The 16,727-nt window shown below is 45.7% G+C and overlaps 2 protein-coding genes across 2 annotated transcripts; both read left to right on the top strand.

Moving 5' to 3' along the window:
* The first annotated feature begins 1,441 nt into the window (after positions 1-1,441).
* HMX2 (H6 family homeobox 2) lies at positions 1,442-3,378 on the top strand. Its single transcript, XM_039554253.1, has 2 exons — positions 1,442-1,860; positions 2,575-3,378. The coding sequence occupies exons 1-2, from the start codon at positions 1,584-1,586 to the stop codon at positions 3,120-3,122; spliced, it is 825 nt and encodes a 274-aa protein (XP_039410187.1). The 5' UTR covers positions 1,442-1,583; the 3' UTR covers positions 3,123-3,378.
* A 1,054-nt stretch (positions 3,379-4,432) lies between these two features.
* On the top strand, positions 4,433-16,332 carry BUB3 (BUB3 mitotic checkpoint protein). The gene is made up of 9 exons (XM_039554273.1): positions 4,433-4,489; positions 4,688-4,827; positions 6,956-7,150; positions 7,667-7,736; positions 8,767-8,918; positions 11,616-11,774; positions 13,060-13,237; positions 13,765-13,981; positions 15,990-16,332. Exons 2-9 carry the CDS (start codon positions 4,819-4,821, stop codon positions 15,997-15,999), a joined length of 990 nt encoding a protein of 329 aa, XP_039410207.1. The 5' UTR covers positions 4,433-4,489; positions 4,688-4,818; the 3' UTR covers positions 16,000-16,332.
* The last annotated feature ends 395 nt before the right edge of the window (positions 16,333-16,727 follow it).

The raw sequence follows: 16,727 nt of genomic DNA, 5'->3' as shown, positions 1-16,727 counted from the left end.
CACCGTGGGGGGAGGAATCAACAGCTGGAGCCTGCGGAGACCCCCTCCCCACCCCGCTCGGGCAAGCCGGGGTTAAAAGCCCGATGCCGCGGCCCCTGCCAAGGCCAAGGATATTGCACCTGGACACGGATGCGACCAAACCCACCAGGATTTCCGAGCTGCAGCAGCGCTTCCCACTCGCTCCCCTCCGCGGAAGCCTCCCCGGCCGTACCGGGGGCTGCAGCAGCCCGGACGGGGACGGCTGCGGGCTCGGGGACAGCCCCCACCCACAGACACGAGTGTCCGCAGGGGAAGGAGGGCAGCCCAGGGAGGGGTTTATCCCTTTGGAGTGGCGGCACAGGGGAAATGGAGGCGGAGAGGGTGGCAGGGTCTGCCCGGGGGCAAGGAAAGCGTGGGACTGGGGTCGTGGGGCAGAGCTCGGGGACCGGGCCGGTGCCTTCCACACGGGCCCCGTTACCGGGGCTCCTTTCTGCAGCTTCCCGGGGCGGGAAGCAGGCACCGATCCCACGCCGGAGGGAGGCCCCAGCTCCCGGCTCCAGGCAGCCGTCGGGGCTCGGTCTCTGCCTGGCACCTCCGGGGAAAGGGGGCTCCAGGCCCCAAAACTGCGGGCCTGGGGAGTCTCTCGGGCTCCCAAACGCGGCTCCGTCCTCTCCAGGGAAGGTGAGGAACCCCGGTGAGGCCCCTGCCCTCGGCCCCACGTTCCCTTTGGGACAGGTGCGACACAACAGCTGCCACCTGCAGGTTACCCCTTCCGAGGGCAGGAGCGGCGGGGGAAGAGCTGCGGTGGCTGTGATTTGTACCCACCCCCGAGGGGAAGAGCCCCTGACTCCTGACAAAGTTTATTTGGAAATGCAGCGGCACTTCCCCTCCCTCACTGCTCCCCACGGCTTCCAGAGCCTGGGATGAAAAAGCAGGAGGCATTTCGTGGGACATTCGTTACCGCAGCGCGCAGCTCAAATCCCGGATTCTGGAAGGTTTCCCAGTGCTGCCGAGCAGGCAACACACCGTGACAGGTTTTTTCCCTCCTCTAATGAAGAGAAGGGTAAAGATCCCCGGATATGCACGAGGTGTTTATCCCGACACCCCCGCCCCCGGCCGGCATATGCCATTCAGCCCACGTCGCTGTTGCCCACTCGAGGTAGAGGGCAGGAGGGATGGCGGGCGGCCAGCAGCCCTCCCCCGGGGGCCGCGGGGTCAGCCTAGCCTCCGGGGACGGCGGCGAGCACCCGGCGGGGGTTCCCCCCTCCAGCCCCGGTGCACCCCATCCCGCGCCTCCCCATTCCCGGACCCCGCGGGTTTCCAAACTTTCCGTGTCCGCCGCCGCCGTGATTGGCGCGGCGGAGGCCACCTCCATGCAAATGAAGCCCCGCCGCCCGCCGCCCGCAGATCAATAGGGACGCGGGGGAAGGAGCATGCATTCCGCCTGGGCCGGCGCGGGGAGAGCCGGCCGCCGCACGCCCCAAGCGCCCCCCGAAACACCCCCCCCGACGGCTCCCCGCAGGCTGCCGGGGCACCCCCCTCCCGCGCACTCCGAGCCCCTCTAAAGCGAGAGCTTCCCTCCTCTGCTTTCTTATGAACCCAGGATGAGCAACAAAGAAGACCCGAGTAAGTGCTGTCCGGCGGCTGCTCCCATCTCCAGTTTCACCATCCAGTCCATCCTGGGCAGCGGCAGCGCCGATCCCCCCCGGGAGGCCGGCGACAGGGCACCCGCCTGGCCCGCCCGCGCCCGGACCCTCTCCCTGTCCTCGGAGGACGAGGAGCCGGAGGAGAGCTGGAAGCACCGCGGCTGCTTCTGCCCCGACGCTCAGGGCCCCGCCGAGGCGTGCCACAAGCACCAGCCCCTCAGCTTCACCTGTCTCGGTGAGTACCCGGAGGGATGGGACGGGGCGGACGGGCCCCGCCGGGAAGGGCCCCGGAGGGCTCGGCCCCGGTCCGGCCCCTGCCGGGAAGAGGGAGGCGGGGGCACGTCGCACCTTCTCTGCTTTCGGGGCACAGAGTATTTGCGCCGTCCGTGGGTGAAGCGGGGAGGAAGGAACTCCAGGAAAAATGGGGTGGCTTTATTTTTTTTTTTTTCCACCCCACTCGGCGTTGATTTCCCCGAGGGATGCAGTGCGATGGATAACGCTCGTTTTCTTAGATTCTGATTATTTACAGCGCTCGGGCAGAGGGAAGAACGATGTTTATTATTTTTTTTTTTAGCATTATTTCTGAATAAACGGTCTGTGAAATGCGATGCTGTAAAGTAAAATTTGCCGGCTCGTGTCGGATAGGAAGCCTGGTACTCAGCTGCTTTCACTGTGGCACGCACACCTACCTGCCCTTCCATCCATCCATCCATCCATCCATCCATCCATCCATCCATCCATCCATCCATCCATGTGACGGAGGGACAGGGATACCCAGGAGGGGATGCCTTCCCCCGGCGTCGGTTGTGTGTTCCGCCGAGAGCAGAGGCGGCGGGTTCCTGCCCGGGGTCTCGCCTCGGTGCTTTTTTCCCTCCGGGGCGGGGGGCTCGGCCGTCGGGGGTCCCGGTGCCGGCCACCGTGCGACCCCCGCGCTGTCGCTCTGTTGCAGGCAGCGCCAAGGGGAGCGGAGCGGCGGCGGCGGGCAGCGGGGAGCGGGGGCCCTTCCTCTCCCCCCCCCAGCAGGACTGTAAGGACGAGAAGGAGAAGACGCTGGGACCCTCCTCGCCTTCCTGCGGGGACAGGCAGCGCGACGGCGGGGACCGGCAGGCCGGCGCCGCCAAGAAGAAGACGCGCACGGTGTTCAGCCGCAGCCAGGTCTATCAGCTGGAGTCCACCTTCGACATGAAGCGCTACCTGAGCAGCTCGGAGCGGGCCTGCCTGGCCTCCAGCCTGCAGCTCACCGAGACCCAGGTGAAGACCTGGTTCCAGAACCGCAGGAACAAGTGGAAACGGCAGCTCTCGGCCGAGCTGGAGGCGGCCAACATGGCCCACGCCTCGGCGCAGACTCTGGTGGGGATGCCGCTGGTGTTCAGGGACAATTCCCTCCTCCGAGTGCCGGTGCCCCGGTCCATCGCCTTCCCCGCCCCTCTCTACTACCCCGGCAGCAATCTCTCGGCCTTACCGCTCTACAACCTCTACAACAAGATCGACTACTGAGCCCCGCGCCTCCCGCTTCGCGCCCGCTCCGTCGGGACCCGCACCGGGAGCGGGGCCGGGGCTGCCGCGGGGGCTCCGTGCGGGGTCTCGGGCCGCCCCCGCGGCGGGGACACAGCACCGAAACTGATGGGAGGGACGGGCAAACGGAGAGCCCGGGGCGCCCGGGGCACCCCCGCTCTCCCCTCCTACTATCCTGCCACTTGAAAAGAAAAGAAAAAAAAATTAATTAAAAAAAGCGTTATTTCAGATCTGTAAATATTTTTAAAGAAAGTAAGAAAGAAAAAAAAATTAAACCGTTTTAAGCCTCTTTTGTGAATTTGCCACCTCGGTCGCGTGTCCCCGAGGGGGATCCCGGCACCGGTGGTGCCCCGCAGCCGGGCCGGGAAAGGCCCGCGGGCCCCGGGATCGATGCACGGGAGAGCGAAACGACTTGTAACGCCGAGGGTTTATTTTCTGGCATTTTTGCTCCTTATCTCGTTTCCTGCAGGGAATCCCAGCCGGGCCTGACCGTCTGCCTGTGCCTGTGCGGGGGCTCGCTGCCCTGCTCTCGGCTGGGAGATGAGGGGTATTTCCCGAAAAGTTTCGTAAACGGGGACCTTTTTCCTGGTTTTCGGAGTGTTTTGGTAGAAGCCGCGGTGATGGGCTCGGTGCTACCGGGGACTGGTCCCTGCTCTCTGCGCCCCGGGTTCGCACTGGGCATCCTCGACGGCTCCCCACGGGACACGGCCTCGATCGGTCACTCAAAACAAGTAAATCCCGCGACAAGTGGCAATTAAACTGCGGCCACCGGCTCCGAGGTACAGCCCGTACCGAGCGCGGGGGGTGCAACAGCAACGAGGACGGAGAAAAATAAATCCCCGAAAAACAGAGAAATGAAATATCCGAAGGGATAAATAAGGCGTTTTTCAGTGCGGGGAAGGAGAACGCTCTCCCTGCGGTCCACAGCCGGTGTTTGAGCCACAGACCCCTTGTCCCGGGGTACCGACAGCCGGGGTGGGGGGACTCAGCCCCGCTCCGTCGCTCCGCCTTTCGGACTCCGTTTTTTAGGGGAAATAACTCGTATTTCGGGCTATCCCGTTAACACTGCTAAAACACAGCAGCAGCCTCTCTTCCCCTGCGGCACCAGCCCGTGCGGTTCCCTCGGGGGCATCTGCCGGGACCCTTCGTTATCAGCCGGGACGGGACGGGGAGAAAAGTCCGACCCCACAAGCCGCCACTGCCCCGGGAGAGGCGAACTACAACTCCCGGCACGCCCCGCGGCGGCGGGCGCGCGGCGCACGCCGGGGACGCAGTGCCACGCGCGTTCGAACCGGCCAATCGCGGGTGGGGGTGGCAGTGCGCGCGCGCGGGCGGTGGCGGAGGCTGAGGTGAGGCCGGCGCCGGGACCAGGATCCGGGACTGGGGATCCAGGGTTGAGGGTCCGGGACTGGGGATTTGGGGATCGGGATTGGGACCCTGGGGGCATCCTAACTTGTCCATCCTGGCCGCGTGTTCGTTGCCCGGTGCGGTCCCGTCCGCCCCCCCCAGGTTCACAGGCCCTTCCTTCACTCTCTTCCCTCCCGCAGCGTCTCACGCATCCCTCTCACGCCTCTCTTCACCGGGACCCGGCTCGGGGAGCGACCGAAGCCTCGGGGCTGCCTAAGTCCGAAAGCTTTTCCTTGGCGGTCCGTGGAGCAGCCGGAGGAGCTCGTTCAGCATGAAAACGGTACTTTGAGTTTCGTGTTTTCTGTGTAAAAGCGCGGGCTGGCAGTCCCGAGGCTCTCACCGGAGCGTTCTTTGTTCCAGCAACTCCGTCCAGCTGAGTGACACCTCTGCCAAGAGGAGCTATAAAAGCACAGATTTCTTGCTTGTTCACTAAAAATGGTGTTTTTTTTTTTTTTTTTTCAAAACTAAACCTCGTAGTTAAGTCAGAGTCGCCATTTCAGCAGCGTGTGCTTTCTCTGTAATGTTTAGAAGTTTTTTCTTGTGGTGCCTCAACATTTTACCAGGACTTTCTTGTTTGAGGTGGGCACGACACTGTGGTTTGGCAATCCTGGTTGTGGAGCAGCTGTTTTTGTGACATTGTGGAGCTCTTGGTCTGCTTTATTTTTTTTACCATGTGTAAGAGGCAGGATATACTTAAATTCTAATGCTATGCACTTTGTCCTGGATTAAAAATACCTTTGGGACATCCTTCCAGGTTTCTGGTGTAAGTAGCTTTGCTGCCTGGAGTTGCTGTTTGGCTGGTTAATAATTTGTATCAGGCCTCAATTAATACAATAACTTGTACCTCACATCCTCGTGTTTTGTTGTTTGAGTTTTCTGGCCTAGGTAGACAAGGCAATAAGCTTGTCCAGTCTAATTTTCCCAGTTGCTCTGAATTCCTGTAGATTTTTTGTCCGTGGACCTCCACCTGAGATGTCCTCAGCAGGTGCTGCTGAATTCCAAGTAGTGTTCCCATGGAAAGATGCGTGGCAAAACCTCAAGCCTCTCTTTTTCCAAGTATTCCCAAAGCAGAGCTAAAAAGAAGCTTTTCTGTTATTAAAAGTGTTTTCCCCTCCCTCACTTCATGTTTAAATAGCAGAAATAGCACTTTATGTTGACTCAGTGAGTGGTTTTTTGTGTTATTTGAAGGATGTCTTACAGAGCAAAGCTCCCACTCAGGAAATCTCTCCAGTGTAGGAATGTGTGTTCCTCACTTTATTACACACCTTGATGATTATTTAGTTACTGACAAGCACTGAACCGGAATCATTGTGCCTAAATTTGCACCTTGCCATTGGTTCACCTGCTCCTTGTCTCCTGATTTATCCTCAGAGGTGCAATCCCACCTCTGCAGTTGTACATACAAATTCAGGGGTGAAAAGTACAAAAAATCTGTGCTGATTCACTGCTCTGCCCCTTTAGCAGAAGGCAAATGTGCTGTTGAGGCCTTGAGAAGCCTTGAAAAGAGGCTGTGGTTGTTTTGTTGCTGGATGTGTAACCAACAGCTTCTTCTTTTAGAGTGTTTGTATGGTCTAAACGGTTTTCCAGCTGAAATTTGCAGTTCATAGCTTCTGCTGTCCTTGGAATTTTTCAACAAGCTAGTCCTGGAATGGGAGAGCTGTATTTGTCTTTGGAGTCATTGATCTTTCATTGAATTGTTGATATTTTTTCCTGGTCACATCCCAATTCCATGGTCACTCCACATTTCAGCACCCCACAAAACATAACTTTCCTTTCTTTACCTGCCCTTTGGATTCGAGGAGAGGGGGAAAAAATTCTTAAAGCTTTTTGTAGCAAATATTTCATAGCACTTATGAAAGTTTCAAGGTCTGAAAGTTGCACAGTGACCAGAACTACATAAAAGATGATCCTGTTGCAATTCTTGGAAGTATATGAGGGTCATACCAGTCCAGGAGCAAATCAGCACTTTTTTGAGTTTTCAAATCTAATTCTGTTCTGCTTTGTGTTTTTTAGAGCAAGTTCTTGATGTTCACATAACTCATAAATATTTAGTTCAAAAAACACAGCCACACACTCAGCAGAGTGAGGGAAATACATTTTTAAGTAACAATATCTAAGCTTAGAGATTATAATAATGATCATAATATTTTGTGCTGTTTGTTCATGTTGCATTTGTTACTTAAAAGCTCTCTGTAGAGAAGGGCATTTGTTGAGGTTTTGGACAGGGATTGGCATCTTGAATTTTAGAGTTTGTGAGAAATTTGGGTGTTCTGAACCTGTTCTGTGTAAAAGTCAGTAAAGTTTTCAGGTCTGCTTTGGGTTGCCTTTCAGAGGGGTCAGTCTTGTTCCCTTTCTAGGCCTGTGTTCTTGTAGTCACTAAAATTGCATCTGTGCCTTATTGTCTGCAGATGACAGGATCAAACGAGTTCAAACTCAACCAAACTCCAGATGATGGGATTTCATCAGTAAAGTTTAGTCCAAACACGTCTCAGTTTCTGCTTGTTTCATCCTGGGACACGACTGTTCGGCTCTATGATGTTCCTGCCAACACCATGAGACTCAAATATCAGCATTCAGGAGCCGTCCTGGACTGTGCTTTTTATGTAAGTGTGTGGGGGGTTTTTTAATTATTATTTTACAAGTGTAGAGTGCCCAAGGTATGAGAAATCGTCAGTCCCTGAAATTAAAGAGGGGGGCCTACCTATGCTTTTTTTCACTGAATATTTTGTCACGTGGGTGATGCTGTGCTGTGGATCAACACTCAGGCTCTCAAATGATGTCTCTCCTGTAAATGAGTTTTAGGATTACACTGCACTTAGATGGAACTTAGGTTGTCAGTCATTTAAAATATGAAGAAAAGGAAATGATTTGGTATAGCCTCTAATTGCCTTTTTAAAATTTACTTTAGTTTTACTTTTAAACTAAAGAAATTCATATCGCTCAAAGGACTTAAACATTTTGCAAAGCTTCCATCTGTTTAAATCTGGGTCAGACCTTAACATTTGTGTCTTAATTCCCATCTTCCCAAAACTCTTGGAAGCAAGTCCTTTGTTATGACTTTAAGAAATCGAATTCAGAGCAGCATGGAAACATAATAAGGTAAATTTTATGCTTTATAGGATCCTACCCATGCCTGGAGTGGAGGGCTGGATCAGCAGCTGAAAATGCACGACTTAAACACGGACCAAGGTGAGCAGATTGAATTCTAAATGCTGTCAGCAACTGGCCTAAGCTTCAGATTTATGTACTTGGGCAGAATATGGTTCAGGTTCTTTAGATGGAGGATATTTAAGTATCTGGCAAAATAACCAGTGGCCTTAATAAGGACTGCCTAAAAAAAAAACCTGGAAGAATTTGGCACCTTGCCAGACAGTTTGGTAGCTGCTTGTAGGATGCCTTGAATTGATTTTCTGATGATAATCCTGCTCTGCCATAGGCTGCAGTGGCTCAGTTAGGGAGAATTAGCCAAGTTGTACTAAAACTGAGCATGTTGTTTTCAGAGGTTTGTGTTTTGGATGTATTTAGAATGATCTTTCATGGCAGACGATATAGAAAGCTTTTGCTTTTGTCAAACATGGCCTTGTACTACAGATTTTTTTCTAAGAAAGCACTGCTTGAAAGTAACAGTTCCAGTGCCTCTTTGGTGCAAAATATGGAACTGGTTTGGTTCACTTTTTTGTTTGTTTCTAGAGTGCTAAAGAGAAAAGCAAATTTCAGCCAGTCACCAGCACCAGCCAATAGCCAGGGCTTGGCAAATGGGTATGTGCACTAATGGTACCAAAAACCTCAAATAATTCTGCCATAGCTGACTTTCTACAAGTGTTTAATATTTTTATTAAGAGGTAATACTAATTGCTTTCTCTTATCATATTATTAATATACACAAGCTTAAGTTGCTTTCTGTCTTAAGTGTGTTTGTCAGTGTGATACCAGTTGATGCTGAACATACTTTATACCTGTAAAGATCTCTCAGTGATTGCCTAAAATTCTTAAATGCTAAGCTCAAGGGACAAGTTTAAATTTAACAATCCTGATCTTTGCAAAATTGATGCTTCTGAATGCTGAACTGTCAATTACAAGGACTTCTGGCATAGAAATGCACCTTTAGGATGTCAGAAAATGCCTGTACTGCAGTAGTGTTCTTTTTTTATTCTTTATTTCCTGCATTCTGACTGTTTGTAGGGTCAGTAAAGTTGCAGTATATTGTGGTTTTTTACAGAAAACCTTGTTGGTGCCCATGATGCTCCTATCAGGTGTGTGGAGTATTGCCCAGAAGTGAATGTCATGGTGACTGGCAGCTGGGATCAGACAGTGAAACTCTGGGATCCCAGAACTCCCTGTAATGCAGGAACCTTCTCCCAGCCTGAAAAGGTATGTGCTGCATGCTGCATTCCAGGTGGTAAATAATGCATCCTGGGACTGAAAAATCACATAGGACATTGCCTTGAGTGAATTTGTGAAGTTATGTTTAATGGTTTTTAAACTGGGTGAAAGTGTAGCATTTTAAAAGATTGGTATTGAGAATATATTGCCATTTCTAGGTGAAAGCTTTGAGCTTTTCTCAACGTACCTTAATTCTTGGTGCTTGTGCTGGACCAAATTCTTAGAATTGGAAATAAATTTGTAGGAAAACCAAACATCTTGGCTTAATTGTAATATGCACAGTTAAATGTCCATAAATGTTAAGGTTTTAGATGTATCAGACCTTGGCAGTCCTAAGATCTGATTGTTTTGAAATGTGCACAGAGATGTATCTCTATAGGAGGTCATTTATGTTGCCTGAATTAATAAGTTGTTTTTTTACTTGTGTTCAAAAAATTGAACAGAATTGCTTGTATTGTGATTTACCTGTCTTTTATTAATGTCTAGTAAATTTGGATATTTTACTAATACTGAAATCTGTGCTAATGGGAGACTCAGAGAAGGAAGATAAAATGGGATGTCTTCAGCTTTTTCTAGTGGCCAAATGATGTGTTAACTTCTCGTGCTGCTTACAGTGGTGTCATTGAAAAAATTAACAGGAATTCCATTTTTTTTTCAGAGACTCCTAAACACAGGCTGGCTTGCTGGATAATTTTACATATGAATATTTTCCTGCCTGTACCTTTTTAAAATTTCATTTAGCACTGTGACATCCTATTGTCAAGTCCTAATTATGAGCCATCATTACCTTCCCTTTGGCCCTAAATAGCTCTTACTTTTGTTCCAGCAGAGCTGGATCTACTTCTGGCGAGACCTTTGTGCAGAATAAAGTAATTGCATTATTTCTAGTTTTGATTTATAGATGTATGTAGCATGTAAAGAACTGTGATAAATTGCTGACAGAATATCATATAATGGACAGCCACAGTGAATCAAGCTGCTTATTGGTTCAGCAAGGTTCATTATGTCATTTTTTTAATGCTGCCTTTGATGAATGTGTACACCTACTCCACTGCATGACAACGGTTTCATTTGATTTATGGCTGTGTGGTGGAGAAAGAACACTCACTGTACAGGTGTGACATCAGTTTGTGAAGAAGATTTAAGATATTTAATGTTCTTTATGCCTTTGTTTCCCTGTATGTATACAAACACATTTTATATAGTGTTTATTAATATTTCTGGACCAATTTTTACATCAATAACGAAATTTACATCAATAACGAAGAACTGTAGTTAAAATGTGTAACTACTATATTGACTCAAAGTTTTCTTACACTTTTTAGGCATAATTGGGATCATCAGAACTTTTGGGCAATTCCTGTGTGAACATTTAAGACTTTCCCCATCTTAAGATCTCAATCTTTAGAGGAAAGTTCAATAATCACATTTTAGAGAAGAATGCATGCTCCATGGATGAGGATTGGTTAAAGGAGGTTTTTTTATCTCTATGTATGCATACACACCTGTCTGCTTAGTTTTTCTATAAGAAGTTAACTTTTTGAAAACGTATTTGCAGCAAATGAAAAGTTGCTGTGTGTGATATTTCAGTGCAGTCTTACCACAACCAGGCAGCTTTGTTGGGCTTCGTCAGAGAGGCAGAAAGTGAAACCAAATGAGTGAAATCGTACAAGCACTTGCCAAAATTAAATTGATTCCTTCTGGCAGGATACCAGATCTCTTACACTTTAAATTCACGATCTGAGGAATACCCAAGATCTGTTTCCTATGTATTTGGCTGCATTAGGTCACTTGGAAAAAGCTCGTTCTCATCGTTTGCTCTTGTTAGCAGCTCAGTGACAGCTGTAGGTAGCTGGATTCCATCTGCTTATGTATCAACAACTTGGGATTCATTCCATAGCAGTTTTTTATGACTAAGCCTTTTTCCTTTTTTTTTTTCTTATTAGCATATTACCATATGAACTGCATCCCAAGCAATAGTTGGAAACAACAAGTCATGCACTAAATATTTTCCTGCGAAATTTGATAAGTCAAAATTAGAACCTCTGAGCCAAGTTTTGGAGTAGAGTTGAAGTTCCAAGCCATTATCTTTTTTATAATATGTCAAGCATATTGCTTTCTTCAATTTCACTTAGTTTTATTAAGGTATACAAAGTAATGTGGGTTTTTTTAATGATTTCTTGGCAATTTATTTTGTTTTATTAACATGAAGCTCAACTCAAAGTATTCAGTTTATGAAGAAAAATACTTGGTTACCAGGTGAAGAAAAACAGAAGAATATGTGTGATGTGGTTTTGTAGGACTAAACTGCAGGATCATGAACTAGCAGTGGGAATGCAAACTGTGCATACCAAGCAAAGATTAATTCCAGTATCCATCACTTCCCCTCCTGTTCCTTTGTGTAGGTTTTTCTTTTGCCGTTAAATTTGGTAAATTTAATGCTTGGAATAATTTTTGAACTTTTGAATGCTACATCAGGGTGTTCTCACTAACCAGCTGCACACTCCTGCTGCTCATCTCAAATTTGGGTTCTAAATTAAAGCTGAAGGGAATTCTGTTGCTGTGGATTCCATGGCGGGGTGTCACCAGTTGTGTTAGTGCTCATTGCTGACAGCTTATTCTGTACAAAGAGCAGGGGGTTTTCAGGCTAACCAGTCTTAAATACTGTAAATATTTTTTTGGAAGGTCTACACCCTCTCTGTGTCTGGGGACAGACTGATTGTGGGGACAGCAGGTCGGAGAGTGCTGGTGTGGGATTTGAGGAACATGGGATATGTTCAGCAGCGAAGAGAATCGAGCCTGAAATACCAGACCCGCTGCATCAGAGCGTTCCCCAACAAACAGGTATGGGAGCCATGGCAGCAATCACATTTCTGCTGAATATTCTTCAGGAAAATGGTGGTTTATTTTCAACTTTATTTTTCAGTAGGGGTTTGTTTTGAAGGGGGGAGGCTTCCTGTGGCATGTTAATTCTTTTTAGTGCAGCTTAGCAATGTTTGCCAGTGACTTACCATCATATTATGTTGTCATTTTGTTCCTCCAGATTTGTCTCCTTTTTAGAAATAACCTGTTTAATGAGTCACAATGCTGACATGTAATTAAAAAGCATCCTTCCCCTCCCCAGTCGCAGTAGAAGAGAGAAAGCCAGAATTGGTGGTTTCTCAGCAGCTTTTATGCATTGTAGCCCTGGTTCTTGAACAGTCTGTGAACAGGGGCAGGTTTAAAACTATGTGAATGTCATTTATATATTTTTCTTTTTTTCCCTCTGAGTCTGTGGTGTGTGCTGCAGAACCCCTGATCCATTATGCAGGGAGAATTGTATAATTCAGGTGCTCCTGCAGCTGTTCTGTGCAAGTTAATGTGGTGTGTCTGTGGTATTTCTTTTTCAAGGATAGCAACAAGATTGGCTTTCTCTGCCAAACTAATTTGTAAGGGAATTTTCCCGTATACAGAGTGATAGTACAGGAATTGCAAGACCTAGTTACTTGTTCTTGAACTGGCATGAATGCTTTGTCCATTTTCAGTTCTAGTTATAGTAAAACAAGCTGATCTTCCAGATTGTATTGTATGATGGATTTTAAAGAGCCTTGTTATAGCTAGATATCATGGCAATCCTATTTCTGAAAAGATCTATTATGGACTTAACTCAGAAGTGATAATAAAAGCATCTCAGGTTGCTCCCAAGTCAGGACTGTAATTAACTGGATAACACAACTTGTAATCAAGTTTCACTAAAAATACTACTTCAGCTTGAGTGTTTAGTTGTTACTTTAAAGCTCTGAACTAATTTTAATGTAATGTAATTCTGAAACTAAATAGTCCTGTGAGTATCTCTCATATTTCAGATATTTAGGCCCTGGGGGGGTAGGTGAGCGAATACAAGGAGGTCTTATCTTTTAACCTTTTTTCCCCTAAGCACAAGCTTGTGTTGGACCTGCAGAGGCAATTACAAGTCTCATTGTCAGCTTAAAACTACGATGCAATGGGAATCTCTCTTAGAAAGCTTTTTTATTCCTTACCACTTTCTTAGAATTTAGAAGGCAATGAACTAAAATTGTATTGCAGTCTTTTCTCCAGTTGTAAACTTCTAAAACATGTAGCTCCAATTTTTTTTTTTCTCTCTTGTTAGGGTTATGTTTTAAGTTCTATTGAAGGTCGTGTAGCTGTGGAATATTTGGATCCAAGCCCAGAAATCCAGAAGAAGAAATACGCATTCAAATGTCACCGTTTGAAGGAGAATAATATTGAGCAGATTTATCCAGTTAATGCCATTTCTTTCCATAATGTCCACAACACATTTGCTACAGGTAAATACTCAATTCTTTGTAACACATCAATTCCTTTAGTTTTGATGTAAACAGATCAGCCTTTACTTCATATGTCCTGACTTCTTAAGCATTTAAATCATACTTCATGCCATGAACAGGGTTTTAAAATTATTTGATGTAGTGAGAGTTCTTAATTCTTAAAATTTTTTGCCCCAAACACAAGCTTGTGTTTGGACCTGCAGATGTAATCACAATCTGTCAGCTTAAAACGATGGTACAATGAGAATCTCTCTTAGAAAGTTTTTTTCTGCCTTACTACTTTCTTAGAATGTAGAGGGCTATGAGATAAAATTGTACTGCAGTCTTTTCTCCAGTTAACAGCTTTAACAGGGATTTTGGGAAATGCTCATTGTGCTCTTTACTGAATGAATCAACTCTGTGTTTTTCCTGACAAAGTAATTATGAGTAGTTTTCTTTTTTTTCCTGTGCTGCATCTCCTCAATTTTATTTTTTTCCTCAATTACGACTTACAAACGTGTTTTTTTTTTTGAAACACTGATTTCCAGGCGGCTCCGATGGCTTTGTGAATATCTGGGATCCCTTTAACAAGAAGCGGCTGTGCCAGTTCCATCGGTATCCCACCAGCATTGCCTCCCTGGCCTTCAGCAATGATGGAACCACCCTGGCCATAGCTTCCTCCTACATGTACGAAATGGATGACATCGAGCACCCCGAGGATGGCATCTACATCCGCCAAGTGACAGATGCAGAAACAAAGCCCAAGTGAGTGTCTGCTTCACCTGCAGTTGTGGCTCTCTGAGCATCCACCCCAAGATTTATTAATTTTCCTAAATTCATGAATAGCATTATTGATGGCAGGAGATAGTGCAGCTTGACAGTAGGGCTGGGTTTGATGTTATCTCCTTCGCCCAAGCTTTCAATATCCGTAGGTTGATAGACGGCTGATGGATAAAATTGTGCCTGGTTGTTCAGTGGGAGAAGAATGTCAAACTCTTATCCTCTTTCAATAGGTGCTATTATATGAAGCTGTAGAGTTATTGCGAGCTCATTGCTTCAGGAATTGAGTGAAGAATTCAAGAATAATTTATTGGAGTAAATGTTACTGTGTTTGGATATTTAAAACTTGGAATGGATGCAGTCTGTCACCCTGAGTATGCACCCAGCTGTCAGAGTGAGCAGTGAATTTAGATGCTGTTCTAGGAAGGTTGTATAAAATCAAGGAAAAGCTCTCTCAGTTCCTGGATGTTGGAGTTTGCTGCAGCCCTTTGATAACACACTTTTCTGTCATTGTTGCTGTCAAAACGAGGCAAACTGATTGATGGAGGTAAAAATTCCTGTTTCAACTTGCTTTGGCATGAATGTTACACAGAGAAATTGCCATCCCAGTGCAGATTTGTGCTGCTCTTAATGATGCTAGCACAGGAGCAGTTGGCTTTATTTTCAAATTCCAGTGCTTTATCACTGCTAGGTTTTTTCTCTTCTACTACTCAATCTGTCTTACACCTTATCAGGTTGTTTCCATTATTTAAAGTGGCTATGGAAACACATTCATAAATGATCAAATTTCTTGAGTTTAAAACCTCAAGACCTTTCCCTCCACTCCCTTAAGTGACTTGTCTGTGGCTTTGTAACAGCTGTTTTATACCTATGAAGATGAGATATTTATTATTGTATAACTTTCACATCTCTCACTTGGAGATACTTGTTTTAAAATAATTTTGATACTCCTAGAAAAATAAAGCCAGAACTATTTTAGTATTTTTTTTCCTTGATTTCCTCAAGTGGAAAAAATCCAAATACGATAACTCAAAATTTTTTAAAAATCAGGCTGTACTTACATTTGAGTTGTTTTGTTTTGTTGTGTTTTTCAAAGTTGATAAGAGAATACTTGGCTGCTGTTGGTTTTCTAATAGTGAGAGTTGCTTCCAGGGTTTTTTCCTGTTCATTGCTAGTTAGAGTTGCTAATTCTGTAGATGCTTCATTCTGCTGTACAAGGAGGTTAATCTACAATTAAACAATATTTCCTCTTGGCCCTCCATTATTTTCTGAAACAGATGGTTCATCATTTCCTGGGCTGTTAAACACAGCAAGGTTAAGGTTAGACTCTTGGGAATCAGCTAGTTTTGAATCTTATTAGGCTGTAGAAGGAAAACTAATAAGAATACTCCTTAATATCATTTTGTGACTGTAAACAATTATTTATTAGCAAACAATTGATCCCAGAAGGGCAAATTGTTTGAGTCAGTAATGAGCTGAGAAAAGACAGAGCATATCTGTGTATTTGGAAAATAATTGTAACGTAATTGCAATGCATTTAGACAGGCATCTTTTTGGACCTGTTTCTATCTTTAAATGAATTTCTGAAAACATTAACAAGGTTTATATGCTTTTCTGACATTTACAAGTTGCTTGTGCCAACCTTAGGGCACTAAGAATGATGGGTATATTTTAGTGGTTCAGTAGTGTGAGTCATCTCTGGTTTATTCTAAAAATAAGTTACTTAGGACAGAAGACTGATGGTAGTTTCATAGTGATTTTTTTGCATATTAATTTGAGTCACAGTGTTTCTGCACAATGCATTCTTAGTGCATCAAGGTGGTGCCATATTATATTAAGATCACTTTTTTCATCATTAAACTATTATATCCTGTATCTTGCTACAAGTGAAAGCTGGCTTTCTGCAAGTTTCTGCTTTCCTAGGATGTTGAATGTTCTACCTGCTTATGATTCCTCTAAATATTCTTCCTAAAATAGAGTTTATTTTTTGCAGGTCTACTTAGACTACTGGTGATACTCCTTCTCTACAAGAGATGCTCACCTGCTCCTAAGAAGGCTCCACTAAAACAGCTGAAGTGAGAAGAACAATCTTTGTACTCACGTTTTTTTTAATTAAGAAATGTTTGTTTCTTTATTGTAGTTTGTCTAAATCTGTCATTCCTTGCCTGCTTATGATGTTAATGAAACTGTTTTCTTTACCTGCTGTCTGTAGCTGAATTAGTTCAGTCCTGTAGATAACCTTTTAAAGAACTTAAACATTTTGTAGTATCTGATTATGAAAACTTTTACTGCTTTCTTATTTGTTCAATAAATATCTATAGGTTTTTGAAAACAAATACTTTGTGTAGCAGCCTTTGCTGATTGTGAAACAAATGTTGAGACCAAACCCTTAAATTACAGAATTTCTTGAGTTCTAGATCTTCCTGATGGAAAAATTTCTGAACCTTTTATCTTTTTCCAATGAGATGAACTGGGAAATAAAAAGAAGTGCTTTCTGTTGAGTATTACCACTAAAAGCTGTCTCACTCAACTGTTTGCAGAGCAGACGCAGACTGCTCTCCTGGTCACTTGTATCAGGTGTTACTACTTAAATATTTATTTTATAGTGAGTAGTAAGGAGGGACAGAAAAGCTGAGGCTTGAGGAAGGTGATTGAGGTGTGGATATTTTGGATTGGAGGTTGGGTTCATGCTTTACTTCCAACTTCTCTTCTATCAGTGCCTGTGTAGCCA

The sequence above is a fragment of the Corvus cornix genome, chromosome 6, assembly GCF_000738735.6.
Source record: "Corvus cornix cornix isolate S_Up_H32 chromosome 6, ASM73873v5, whole genome shotgun sequence".
Classification (NCBI taxonomy): Eukaryota; Metazoa; Chordata; class Aves; order Passeriformes; family Corvidae; genus Corvus; species Corvus cornix.
Note: the sequence above shows the minus strand (reverse complement) of the source record. Positions and strands in the feature narration are given on the sequence as shown.

Excerpts from the sequence above, each read along its gene's own strand:
- HMX2 (XM_039554253.1), top strand. The coding sequence starts at position 1,584 with ATGAGCAACAAAGAAGACCCGAGTAAGTGCTGTCCGGCGGCTGCTCCC. Across the intron at positions 1,861-2,574 it reads CCTCAGCTTCACCTGTCTCG|GCAGCGCCAAGGGGAGCGGA; the intron begins GTGAGTACCCGG and ends GCTCTGTTGCAG.
- BUB3 (XM_039554273.1), top strand. Across the intron at positions 7,151-7,666 it reads TCCTGGACTGTGCTTTTTAT|GATCCTACCCATGCCTGGAG; the intron begins GTAAGTGTGTGG and ends TATGCTTTATAG. Across the intron at positions 11,775-13,059 it reads GAGCGTTCCCCAACAAACAG|GGTTATGTTTTAAGTTCTAT; the intron begins GTATGGGAGCCA and ends CTCTCTTGTTAG.